This window comes from Chrysemys picta, chromosome 2 (genome assembly GCF_011386835.1).
Source record: "Chrysemys picta bellii isolate R12L10 chromosome 2, ASM1138683v2, whole genome shotgun sequence".
Taxonomy (NCBI): Eukaryota; Metazoa; Chordata; order Testudines; family Emydidae; genus Chrysemys; species Chrysemys picta.
Window position 1 is genome coordinate 218,852,093 of NC_088792.1, and position 13,286 is coordinate 218,865,378.

General features: G+C 41.6%; 1 protein-coding gene across 2 annotated transcripts in view; it reads left to right on the top strand.

Moving 5' to 3' along the window:
• LOC101953259 (chloride channel protein C-like) overlaps positions 1–13,286 on the top strand; it is a 104,611-nt gene that overhangs the window by 15,379 nt on the left and 75,946 nt on the right. For both annotated transcript variants that reach the window (XM_042857038.2, XM_065585521.1), the window contains exon 7: positions 6,516–6,710. In XM_042857038.2, the coding sequence (XP_042712972.1) occupies positions 6,516–6,710 (195 nt within the window). The remainder of the gene's footprint in view (positions 1–6,515; positions 6,711–13,286) is intronic.

Sequence of the window (13,286 nt, forward strand, 5' to 3'; positions counted from 1 at the left end):
TGCTGTTTACCAGCTGTTTCATTTTGTTGCTTGTAAATGGATACAAATACGAAGAAAAATAAATAATACTTGGAAGACACAAGTATTTATTTACATACAAAAAGATATTGTTGAACATGCCAGATCATGGCACTCCAAAAAACGTCCCATCCCCACAAATTTTGTTTGATCTCAGGAAGAATATACAACAACAGACATGAAATTCCATAATTTCCTTTGTTTTTCAATAGCAGCATGTATATAAAATAGCCGTAGGACAATAGCTGTCAATCTTTGCTCAAGTACGGTTGAGGGTTTGGGTCTGTATTCTGCAAAGTGCTGAGTGAGTGCCCTTGGTTCCCACTGACTTCAAGCAGAGATAAGAGCACTCAAAACCCCATAGAACAGTGTGGTGTTGGTCAGATTTGAGATCCACTGGACAAGCTGTGTGGGGAAGTTTGCACAGAACAATCTTGCAATATCCCTGCCTCTAACCAGTGCTTAGTAATACTTCATCATGAGTACCAACAATTATCCCCCACCCTAGAAGAAGAAAGACTGCAGATGCTACTCAAATATACTACTCTTTATTTCTGAGGGCGGGGATGTAAAACCCCTGAAGTGGACAATAATGTTTCCTTTGAAGGAAGTTAGGTATATATGTATTATTATATCTCATAGAACTGGAATGGACCCTGAAAGGTCATTGAATTGAGTCCAACCACCTGCCTTCACTAGCAGGACCAAGTACTGTTTTACCCCAGATCCCTAAGTGGCATCCTCAAGGATTGAGCTCACAACCCTGGATTTAGCAGGCCAATGCTCAAACCACTAAGCTATCCCTCTTTGAGCTATTGCTTTCTTTTTTTTCCTAACCCTAAGTAGTTAATGGTTGGCTAATGTCCTGAAGTCTGAGGGTTTTGATATTCTTTTTGAATTTTTATTCTGTCCAGTATTGCACTGGATATTCTTATTATTCACATAAATGTCTCACCCTATTTTGAATTCTACTAAGCTTTTTGCTTCAATAAGATTTTTGACAGCTACTTCCTTCATAGGTTAATTACACATTGCATTAATACCAAACCATATGCTTCTTTCTGTACCATGGTATGGAGGGAAGCAACTCCATGCTATCCATGCAAAATTAGGTATGGGAAAGCAGCGGAAAGACCAGAAACTGTATCTCTTTGATTCCTTTTAGCTGCCAGGAAATCTGCACCACTTCCCCTGGGTACACACTGTTAGGTGTACACACTACCTTGTTTGTGTGGGGACTTCTCATCTCAGAATTTCATTGTCAGGAAGATATTCCTTATAGGCTACATTCTCTCTTTCTTGATTTCTTCCTGCTACTCTGTTGTTTCATGTTCCACTCTAACTCTCTCTGGTGTGTGATCTCTCTAAAATACTTGTAGATTATTAGCTTGTCTTAACCTATAAAAATATTACGCAACTGTTATGTATTGCTTTTCATCTGTTGATTATAAAGCACTTTATAATGGAGGTAAGTATCATTATCCTTGTTTTACAGATGAGAAAATGTAGGCAGGGAGAGATGAAATAACTTGCCCAAGGTCACACACCAGGCAATGGCAGAACTGGGGCTAGAACCTAGCTATCCTGAGTCCCAGCTGAGTATCCGCTCCTTAGTGCATTCCTCATAAGGACAGCCATACTGGGTCAGACCAAAGGTCCATCCAGCCCAGTATCCTGGCTGCTGACAGTGGCCAATGCCAGGTGCCCCAGAGGGAGTGAACCTAACAGGTAACGATCAAGTGATCTCTCTCCTGCCATCCATCTCCACCCTCTGACAAACAGAGGCTAGGGACACCATTCCTTACCTATCCTGGCTGATAGCCATTAATGGACTTAACCTCCATGAATTTATCTAGTTCTCTTTTAAACCCTGTTATAGTCCTAGCCTTCACAACCTCCTCAGGCAAGGAGTTCCACAGGTTGACTTTGCGCTGTGTGAAGAAGAACTTCCTTTTATTTGTTTTAAACCTGCTGACCATTAATTTCATTTGGTGGCCCCTAGTTCTTGTATTATGGGAATAAGTAAATAACTTTTCCTTATTCACTTTCTCCACACCACTCATGATTTTATATACCTCTATCATATCCCCCCTTAGTCTCCTCTTTTCCAAGCTGAAAAGTCCTAGCCTCTTTAATCTCTCCTTATATGGGACCCATTCCAAACCCCTAATCATTTTAGTTGCCCTTCTATGAATCTTTTCTAATGCCAGTATATCTTTTTTAAGATGAGGAGACCACATCTGTAAGCAGTACTCAAGATGTGGGCGTACCATGGATTTATATAAGGGCAGTAAGATATTCTCCTTCTTATTCTCTATCCCTTTTTTAAATGATTCCTAACATCCTGTTTGCTTTTTTTTTTTACTGCCACTGCACACCGCGTGGATGACTTCAGCGAACTATCCACGATGACTCCAAGATCTCTTTCCTGATTAGTTGTAGTTAAATTAGCCTCTATCATATTGTATGTATAGTTGGGGTTATTTTTTCCAATGTGCATTACTTTACATTTATCCACATTAAATTTCATTTGCCATTTTGTTGCCCAATCGCTTAGTTTTGTGAGATCTTTTTGAAGTTCTTCACAGTCTGCTTTGGTCTTAACTATCTTGAGCAGTTTAGTATTGTCTGCAAACTTTGCCACCTCACTGTTTACCCCTTTCTCCAGATCATTTATGAATAAGTTGAATAGGATTGGTCCTAGGACTGACCCTTGGGGAACGTGACTAGTTACCCCTCTCCCAGGGCTGGCTCCAGGCACCAGATGAGAAAGCACATGCCTGGGGCGGCACATTGTAAAGGGTGGCACATTCCGGCCGCCCTGACATGGTTCTTTATATATAATTTTTTTTTTGCTTTGGCAGCCTGGTCTGCAGCTGCGGAGCCCCCGGACAGCTCCCCGCACTCCGCCAGTCCCAGCCCAGCCCTGCAGGGGCACGGACCCTGGCCCGGGGGGCAGGAACTAGCGATCCCCACTGCTCACCATGCCGCTGGGCTCCCTGGGACGTGCCACTCCCCACCTCCTGCACCGGTCTCCGCCTCCCGCGCCGCTCTGAGCCTGGCCCAGCCGAGCTGCCTTTAAAGGAGCGGCTGAGCCAGCACCTCCTGCAGCCCCCGGGGGCTCTGCCTGCCTGGCTGAGAGAGGTACCCCAAGGCTGGAGCGGGGAGCCCCTCTCGCCCAGCTGCGAGCGGGCTGCAGCGCCTGGCTGCCCACGGGCGGAGGAAGCGGGCGGATGCCGCCCTTCACCCCCTGCGAACCACCTTGACCACGCTCCCTGCGGCCGCCCTTTTTTTTATTTTATTTTATTTTTTTTTATTTTTTGCTTGGGGTGGCAAAAAAGCTAGAGCTGGCCCTGCCCTCTCCATTCTGAAAATTTACCATTTATTCCTACCTTTTGTTCCCTGTCTTTTAACCATAAGTAGACTTCACTGGCCCTGATAATTTTTCATTGCTTTTCTCTAATTCTCTCCAGTTTGTCTCTGCATTTCTGGTAATGTAGTGCATGCAACTGAGGCAGTATTCCTGGTTGTGTAGAGAGGATTCTTACTTGCATGCTCCATGCTATGCTGACTCTGCATGTTCTGTACAAAATTGTATTGGGCACTTCTGCTTCCACATCACATTAGACTTGCATCTAACTTACTGTATCTGGTACCCCTTATCGCTGCAGGCTTTTATTAACTTCAGCATGCTTATTTAGTTACCAACTTCCTTTTGCATTTCTGGAAACTTTTTTTAAACCTCATGTTTCTAAGCTGTTCCTCATGAAATCACAACAGCCACTCCTTTTATAGAGGTACTGAAGTCTCCTGCTTTCTAGTTAGAGCATCTTTTAGAATTTCCCAGTCTTCTTTCACACTGACACATTTTAATACCTCTGTCTTGTGCATGTCTTTTCACAGATGTCAATACCACTCTGTTTTTTAATTCCTTGACATTTTCTGTCCTGAATTGTAATATATTTGTACTGTTGTGTTCTGTGAATTCAATACCCCACTCAAACTAGTTATCATGACCTGCGGTGGAAAAAGTCTCATTCTGCCACACAGTACTGGAAAAGTATATAAATATACATAGCAGTTGTGAAAACAAACTGGAGGTTGACCCAACACAAAAGGAGAACACCTCTCTGTAACAAAAACACACAAGAGGGCAAAATATGAGAATGACCTCTGTTTTTAGTATTTGTAGCCCTTTACAAGCTCATATTAGGACATCTTCAGAAAAAGGCAGTGGATGCTGGCCCTCTCCATCTTCTTTTAGTGTCAGAGGAAAAACTGGATAGAATTACCAGCACATGACTTCTGCTGGTGTTCTATAGGTTTTGGCTGTCCAGATGGTACAGATAATCAGAAATATTTTCACTTCAGTTAGTTTGGGGCTCAGGGGAAATTTCACTTCTTTCATGTTTGTGGCATTAACCAACACAGTTTATAATGAATAAACTCTGAATTGAAAGCTTGTGGGTTATGTTTCTCAAGAAAAATATTTATTTTCCTCAGTTTCACTCTATCCAGGATAATGTTACAAGAGGAATTTATTGCATGGCAGCTCCATGTGAATTTGCAGAGCTCAAGATTTTTAGGAAGCTTGACTTTATTTATTGTTACTTGGACCACTGGGTTATTTACAAGTGTGAAGCTCATTGGGGCAGGCGACCGATCTCTCTTGTGGGCTGGTCTCAGATTGCAGCTCGAACTGTCACAGGAACTAAGATCTACCAATACACTTTGCCACTTTTTGTTCCAAATGCAAGGCCTATGTGCTTCACCTTGCCTTTGCTAATACAAACGCACAGCGTACATATAATATATTAAAACAATAGTCCTCATGCAATTTCTCCCAGGGAAAGGGAGACAGAAAGAGAGAACCACACATGATGTTAGTCACATAACTTAATGCAGTCTTGGAAGACACTCAGATACTTTAGTGCTGAGGATGGTGTGAGAAACTGAACAGAATAGAATTCTTGATGTTTCAGATTTAGCAACTGGCCTCTATATTTAATTTTTTATACTACCTATTTAACCAGTTAAGTCTGTAGACAGATCATTGTTCTAAAGAGGATGATTTCATTGTAGTAATTGCTGAAAATAATGCCAGGGTTGTACACTATGGACAGATAGCATGTGTCACAGTACTCTGTGTCTGTGCAAATTTTTGGAGACTGTGTTTGTCCCCTCCATAGTCTTTCCGAGTGCACCCCCGTTAGGTGTCAGGCCTCTTGTCTTCATTTTTTCTGAGTTGGAATCCCATAATTCCCCCACTCTTAGACCTTGTCCCAGAGCTACAGCATCCTGTGTACCAACAATGAGTACTTAGCAGTCCCAGTTGGGTTTATCCTCTGCATGTCTTTCCTCATAGGTGATTTGCTCAGTGGTTAATACAGTGACCAGGCATCTTTCTTAAAACTACGTATTGTTTAATCTTAACAGTAGGAACAAAGCATAAGACAAAAAGGGTTTTAAAACAGTTACGTCTATACACATCTACCTCACTTGAGGTTTGCCATTCCCTGGAAGATAAGGAAGACCTGATTACTTCAAACCCCCTTTGCAGCCCCTGACAACTGTCCCTGCTCACTCTTCTAGTGAGTCACCTTTTAACTGTTTTGTGTCCTTCTGATCTGTCTGTTCCCAGCCTTGGCAAAATAGCAGTGTAACCTTGGGTTGGAGCAAAGGAAGTAGCATTTACATAGCTTAATAGCCCGGTATTGATTCTTAATGACCCCTGCCATGTTTACTAGGAGGTTACTGGTCTAGATCACATTGTGTTGCCTTTCTGCTGGTTTCCTAACAGTCCTGCTATAAACCAACATATGCATACAGTAAATATTTCCAATATAAGTATAAAATAACTGTCCAAATAACTAGGTCATACACAGTATTAATAAACGGTTACAGATTAGCCCTACCTCCAGTTTTACTTGCAGTTTATTCAGTGATTTTGAAACAGATAGTTGCAGATTGAAGCTTAATAAATGATTATGAATGATGAGGTGGTTTAAGGTACAGTGAGTAAAATCCTGGTCCTGCTGAAGTCAAGGTAAGTTTCTGCATTACACTCTGAAGTTCTGAGCTCTCTCAGTAATAAGAGATGCAGCACAAAGATTTCTGCCTGATCGACTGCTTTTACTCAGAGAAAGAGGGGCCAAAGAAGGAGCTGCAGTACTGAGCCTTCAGCCTGATTTGATCAAGTCCTTTCCGATCTTTTTAAAAATCAAAACAACTGGCTGGTGGAGCTATGTGCTGCCTGGGCTTGTACTTTCTGATCCTGCAAGGTTCTGAGGAGACGGCTCTTGGCTCCTCATGTGAACATCCCTAAATTTGAGAACTGCACTCCTTAAGCTGCAAGGAAAGATCTGTTTCTTATAAAGTAAATTTTGCTTATTTGTTGCATTGTTATATCATGTTTCACTTAGCAGAGTAGCTGCTGTATTTCAAATCACTGGCAGAATTCTCAGAACGTACTGTCTTTCTTTTCTCCTTCAATTCAGGTTAAAAACTTGCTGGATATGAGTGTCTTGGCCTTCGTTCCAACCATTTTCCTTGGAATACTTGGAGGACTTTTTGGAGCTCTCTTTGTTTCCCTAAATATAAAGATTAATAAATTACGTGAGCGTTTCTTTAGCTCAATTCAAAAAACATCCCTCAGAAAAACAAGCAAGCTCTTGGAATCTGTGCTGGTTCTTGTAAGTAAATGTGTGTTTCTCAATTAAAGATTGAAGTCATGTTTAAAATAGTTCAGGTAAGAGTGAAGGCCAGTCACAGGGTGGCTAGATGAAACAGCAGATGACAGGGAAAAGTGACTTTCTGGTGCATGATTTAGCACAATTGATGTGCAATGGGCAGAAGGGACCCAAAATGTTGTACAGGGATTTTTCAGCCTGTGTACACATGGGTAGGAGTGTACAGTGTGTGTTTATTGTTATTATTCATCATTTATTATTTTTACAGCACTTACCACGTTACTTTCTGTGCTGCCCCAAGCCATTCCTTCATTCTCATGATGCTACATTTATTTAGCAGTATGGAGAACTGCTTTGCTGGGTTGATGGCTGTCACATTCATTTTTGGTGTTTGGATGGTTGCCACCAGTAGGTTCCAAACATTTCCTTTCTCCTCATTTTTCCTCAGCAATGACAGACCACCTTGGCATTTGGGAGAGGCATGGTTGCTTGCATCCTCTCTCCATCCTCTCTGCCTTCATCGAGGGGTGACATGTTCTCCTCCTTGGCCTTTGGTATCTTCAGGTGGCAGTCTGGAAGGCCTGTTTCCCCTCTAATCCATTTGTCATTTTGTGGGGTCAGTCTATTCCCCTGCTTTGGTGCAAAAGAATCAATTAGATCCCTCTGCTACATCTGCACCTTTAAAACGTAAAAGGCAATTGGGAGTGTATACCCCTTAGGATTGTGACATATCAAGTAACATGACACACCATGAAGAAAGAAGAACAGGAGTACTTGTGGCACCTTAGAGACTCTAAGGTGCCACAAGTACTCCTGTTCTTCTTTTTGCGGATACAGACTAACACGGCTGTTACTCTGAAACACCATGAAGAAGGATCTCTGTTTGTTGGGGGAATGATAGATGCATGGGGCATAAGGGTTGGAGAGGACTTCAGAACTTTGGATGAATTTTGAGAACTTTTTAGATGTTGCTTCATAACTGGATTGAGGCCTGGGCTAGATGTGAAAGGATCTATCCTATTTACAGTCCTTGGAGCTATCTAGTCTCCCACTGAGTACAGTTTTCAGTTTGTGGGAAGGATTTTTCCATAAGAACTAGAAAAGTAGTGCAAGCCTAAAAAGTTTCTATGTGTGTGTCTATGTGTATGTTTCCATCATTTTCAATTTCAAAATTATGGTGAAAGATATGGAGAGGGGGCTTCGGGGTGGAGAGGGTGAAGTGTTTAGAATATTCTGCTGTACTTTATTTGTAGATTACTCTGAGTTGGATTTCTCCACCAGTTTTATCTTCTGAATGCCCACTTCCCATTATTTTCCTTTCTCCATTTTTTGCAGAAGTTTGCAGGGTTTTCAGATATTTTAAAGTGTCTGAATATTCCTATTGTACTTTTTTTCTTCAGAGAAACGTATGCAAACCAAAACCTCATGCTGTTGACATCTCTTAGGCGACGTGCCAGTATATTTACTGAGTTCAGGCTCCCTTCTGAAGAGGAAATGTTATTAAAGGGCACTGAGCCCACCCATGCAAATCCTTGCCTGCCCGTCTGCCCAAATGACCCTATCAGCCAACCTCTGCTCTGAGACCGCAAAAGGATATTGGTGTCACAGGAGAACAATGGTTACTGGTTTAATTCTTCTATGCTTTTTGAGCTATACTGACATTAGGTCCTTCCCTACAACACAATTGCAACCAGAGTAGAGAGTATCCATTTATAACAGTTGTACCCCATTGGTATAGGCAGCATCCACCTCTGTTATAACAGGATATATAATTATAAATAAATATATAAAAATATACTGTGGCCCTGGGCAAATTTCAAAGTTTTAGAACGTGATTGGATCACAATCCCATTGTAGTTGAGTGCCCCAAGGGGACACTAATTATTGTTATGGTAGCGTAGAAAAGACTTAATTAAATGAGGCATTAAACCATGTGTTCCATAAACCTCTTGAAACCCCTGCCCCTTATCAGTCTCTGATGTTTTACTTCAGAATTTCTTGTATTCCTTTACTTACTTACCTCATTTAGAAGAGGCAAAAGTGAGATGGTGTTCTTGCCCTAAAGCTTAAGGGTTGGTCTCCACTACCACTTAAGTCAATGTACCTTATGTCGCTCAGGGGTGTGAAAAAGACACCCCCTCTGAGCAACATAAGTTACATCGACCTTAGCGCTGTCCACACTGGTGCTGTGTCGGTGGGCGACGCTCTCCCTCCGACATAGCTTCCACCTCTCACAGAGTAATTATGCTGATGGGAGGCTCCAAACAGAATTGCAATGCCATTGAGGCCTAATAATAACCAGGGGCTTTTTTTATGTCCAGAAAGCTTCATGCTTTTCCTTGCTGCGTAACGTCATGAATTGCAACTATTCATTTATTATTTGTAGATTGTCTGAGCTATGGAAGCCTCTCTTTCTTCCCTCTACAGCTTCACCTGTTGTTGCCTTCTCAGAAACACATTACAAACTCCTTGCATGAACTACTTACATGTACGAAAACAGACTATTACTTTATCAGGACACAAGATGGGTTTTAAATTTACGACCAGCTAGCCAAGATCTGGGATCAGATATAAAGAGAAAACAAGATGTAATAAAAAGTTTATTTTACACCACTAAAGGGCCAATCCTACATGATACTGAGCACTAGCAGGATTCAGAGAGTGTCACAATTACCAGGTGAGCTGTGCTTTAGATCCCTCTCAGTCAGTCTTGAGTGCACACCTCACGTGGCAGAGCTGGCTTGCCCTGCACCTCACTGTGTGTGGAACCACACAGTACCACCACTCTTAGACTGGATCTCTGGACTGCAGCCCCACCTCCTCTTGACCAAATACACTAATAAGAGGCCCAACTGAGATTAGGACCTATAAGTCCTTTCACCCTCGGGGTGGCCTGTGACAGCAGCTGATTAAAGAGACTCAAATAGCTTCTTCAAAATGGCGCATTATTTATTTACCCAAAGATGTATAGTATGCAGAGTAAAGGGCTTAAACAATGAAAAGCCTATAAGCATGGGTCTTATTTACATCTTAATCTTTTCTTGCAGGTTTTGGTAAATTCCCTTCAGCCCAGTTACCCCATCTCTGGCTGCGAGACGCAGACAATTGTTGCAGCTTCTCCCTCCTTCTGTGGCTATGTCTAAACTTGGAGCTGGAGGTGTGATTCACAGCTTGAGCAGACATTGAGCTAGTACAAATAGTAGTCTAGTCATGGTAGCACAAGCAGTGGCAACAGTGGTACAGGGATAGCTGCCTTGAGTACAAACCCACCCGGAGCTTGTGGGTACATACTTAGGGTGACGATCCTGTGCTACTGCTGCCACACTACTATTTTTAGTGCGCTAGCTTGATGAGAGGTAGCCACGAGTATGGCTACTCAAACTGGGAATTTCACTCCCAGCTCCATCTGTAGAGTAGCCTAAGTGTCTGTCAGCCTCTGTGTTAGCCTCAATCTGTGGACAGCCCTTTCTACCCCTCCCCTTCTGCTATGAATCCTTTAACAGACAAGTGTTGTTTTTTTAATCTCTCTTTTTTGATATCTTAGCACTGTGTAACTTTACTGGCTTCAGCTTCTTTACAACTAATTAACCTGGCTACTGTGGGATGCTTCTTATCTAGGTCATTGTTTTGCCTTTCCTGTTTGATTCCTCTAACTCCCCTTTTGATCTCACCTCATAGCAAGTAACCCAGCATAAACACACAGAGGCATGCACAGTATTCCTAAAAATAATAGATAGTCCTCAGTTTGAGTCCATGGGAATTGAGCGTGTTCAGCATCTTGCTGAAGTCATCAAAATAGCCCAAATGTTTTAGCTATTAAAATAGCTTTGCTTAAAGCTTCATATTTCCCATGGTTTAAATATTTCATCCCTTCCCCCCCTTTACTTTTTAAAATAAACATTTTATCTACGTTCTTCACCAAAGTTAATGAAAGCAACAAAGTGAACTCCTATTCAGATTCTTTCCTTTTTATTGGCTTGAGAAGGTCCTTCTTAGGTTACAAGCCTTGTCTTATCATGTCTTGGTCAAAGGAAGGCAGGGCAGTAGTGATTTGATCTGAAAGGAACCATATAATGCATTTATTAAAATGATGTAGAGTCAGGAAACTAAAAGAATCTATGTCACCGTGACTTTAATTAACCAAGACTAATCTTATATAAACAAGTCAGCATTTAAACTTGGAAAGAAATCACAGTGGTATCTCCCACTCCCACAAGATAACCCTAAGCACTTTCCCTTTAAGGGGAACTGAATTCCTAATCTCCAGCCCTTAGAATAGGGGTGGTTGTCTTTATAAAGTGCCCTCCTGACCTATGGCCATATTTGCTTCTCCATAATTCATAACCTTTCCCTGTAAAAAGGAAATCACAATGTGGATAGTGTTTGCCAGGAATCTAGGGAACATATCTTTCCTTTTTTTTTTTTATATTTTTATCATGATGTCTAGTTGTTAAGTTCCAAAAGCTCAGAGTTTCCCTAGGTTGGGTAAACAGTTTCATGGCACATTTTTTTAAATTATCAAAACTTTTAAAAGTTGCTTGACTTAGCAATGAAAACCAGCCACAACTGGAATCCCCTAGCCAATCACCTGTCTAACACCCATGTACAAATTTTGGGGGCTTTGGATAAAGTTTGAGCTGGATCTGAACCATATCTGATTTTGATTTTGCAAAAACAAAACCCAACTTACGTTTTGTAAGACCCAAACTATTTCCAGTTCAGTCTGTCTGTTTTAGCAGGGCTGTGCCCATAAGCTTGTTATGTTTGCGATATAGAGAAACAAAGACTTGAGATACAATTGTATGACAAGCAGCTATAATTGTAGATACAGTTGTATCTTAGCTTCTTGGTTTCCATAAATGTACTACCTAATGTGTTTTAATAACTATAGAATCATAGGGTTAGAAGGGACTGCAGAGGTCATCTAGTCTAAACCTCTGCCAAGATGCAGGATTTGTTGTGTCTAAACCATCCAAGACAGATGGCCATCGAGCCTCCTTTTGAAAACCTCCAGTGAAGGAGCTTCTACAACCTCCCTGGGCTGTCTGTTCCATTGTCCTACTGTTCTTACAGTTAGGAAGTTTTAATCTAAATCTGCTATGCTGTAGTTTGAACCCATTGCCTCTTGTCCTGCCCTCTGTGGCAAGAGAGAACAACTTTTCTCCATATTTTTTTATGGCAACCTTTCAAGTATTTGAAAACCTCTATCATGTTCCCCTTCAATCTCTTTTTTTCCAAACTAAACATACCCCGTTTCTTCAGCCTTTGCCCATATAGCTTGCATTCCATCCCTTTGATCATCCTGACGCTTGCCTCTGCATCCTTTCCAGTTTCTTCACATCCTTTCTATACATTGGTGACCAAAATTGGACACAGTGCTCCAGCTGAGGCCTAACTAGCGCCGAGCAGAGAAGTACTATCACCTCCCATGACTTGCAACCTGTGCCTCTGTTAATGCAAACTAAAATTGCATTTCCTTTTTTTGCAACAGCATTGCATTGCTGACTCATGTTGAGGTTGTGATCCACCACAACTCCCAGATCTTTCTCACCAGTGCTGCTGCCAACCTAGTTATCCCCCATTCTGCATTTGTGCATTTGGTTTTTCTTCCCTAAGTGTACCACCTTACTTTCCAGAGTGTGTCTGAATGTCTCACTTATGCCTAAAAAAGGGCACTTTTATAATGGCCCAGTGTGTTTCAGTAGTTTCCTCACAGACACCTGCCTAGTTGTAGGGCAGATCTATTAAAAAAAATCTTCTCTCTTTCCTTACAGTACTTTTACCTTCATTTGGCTAGAACTATAGATGGACCTAAATCATAGTTCAAGGTCCAACCAGTTTTGAGGTTTGGGGCAGTTAGGATCAAGATCTCAGCATTGTGGCTTAGCCCAGTCTGTAGCCGGAATACATTCAGACTGCTGATTTACACGCTGTGGGGGCTTTTAAACAAGAACAAAATAATCAGGGAAAAAACCCTCCATTAGTTTTATTTTTAGTATCCTCTTCCAAATGGTACAATAGAACTAGCAGAAGGAACGTGGATGGTGAGGGCTCTCCTTCATGAAGGATTAGTGCCTGGCTAAACCTGATCTCTACTTGTCGGTGTACAATATTTTATCTAATTTATTTCAGGCATTTGTAAGGTGCCCATCACTACTATAGTGTCTAAGAGCTTTCTTGCGTCTGACGAAGTGGGCATTCACCTATGAAAGCTTATGCTCCAATACATCTGTTAGTCTTAAAAGTGCCACAGGACCCTCTGTTGCTTTTTACAGATCCAGACTAACACGGCTACCCCTCTGATATTTAAGAGCTTTCTGTCACTGAGCAGCAAAACAATATTTCTTTCAAACCTTTCAGAAGTCTCTCCTGAGTGGATTGGTTAAGCAATGAGGCTACAAGGCAGAAATAAGTACCTGTGTACTATGATGATGAGTACTGTAAGCATGTCTACAAATAAGTAATACTGTAGTAAAATAGAAATAGCCAGACATTACAGGGTTTTAGGGGGGTGGGCTTGGGGCTTTTTAAGAGCACAGATAATTTTAAGATGCCCAAAAGTGTGCTAGATTCTTCCCA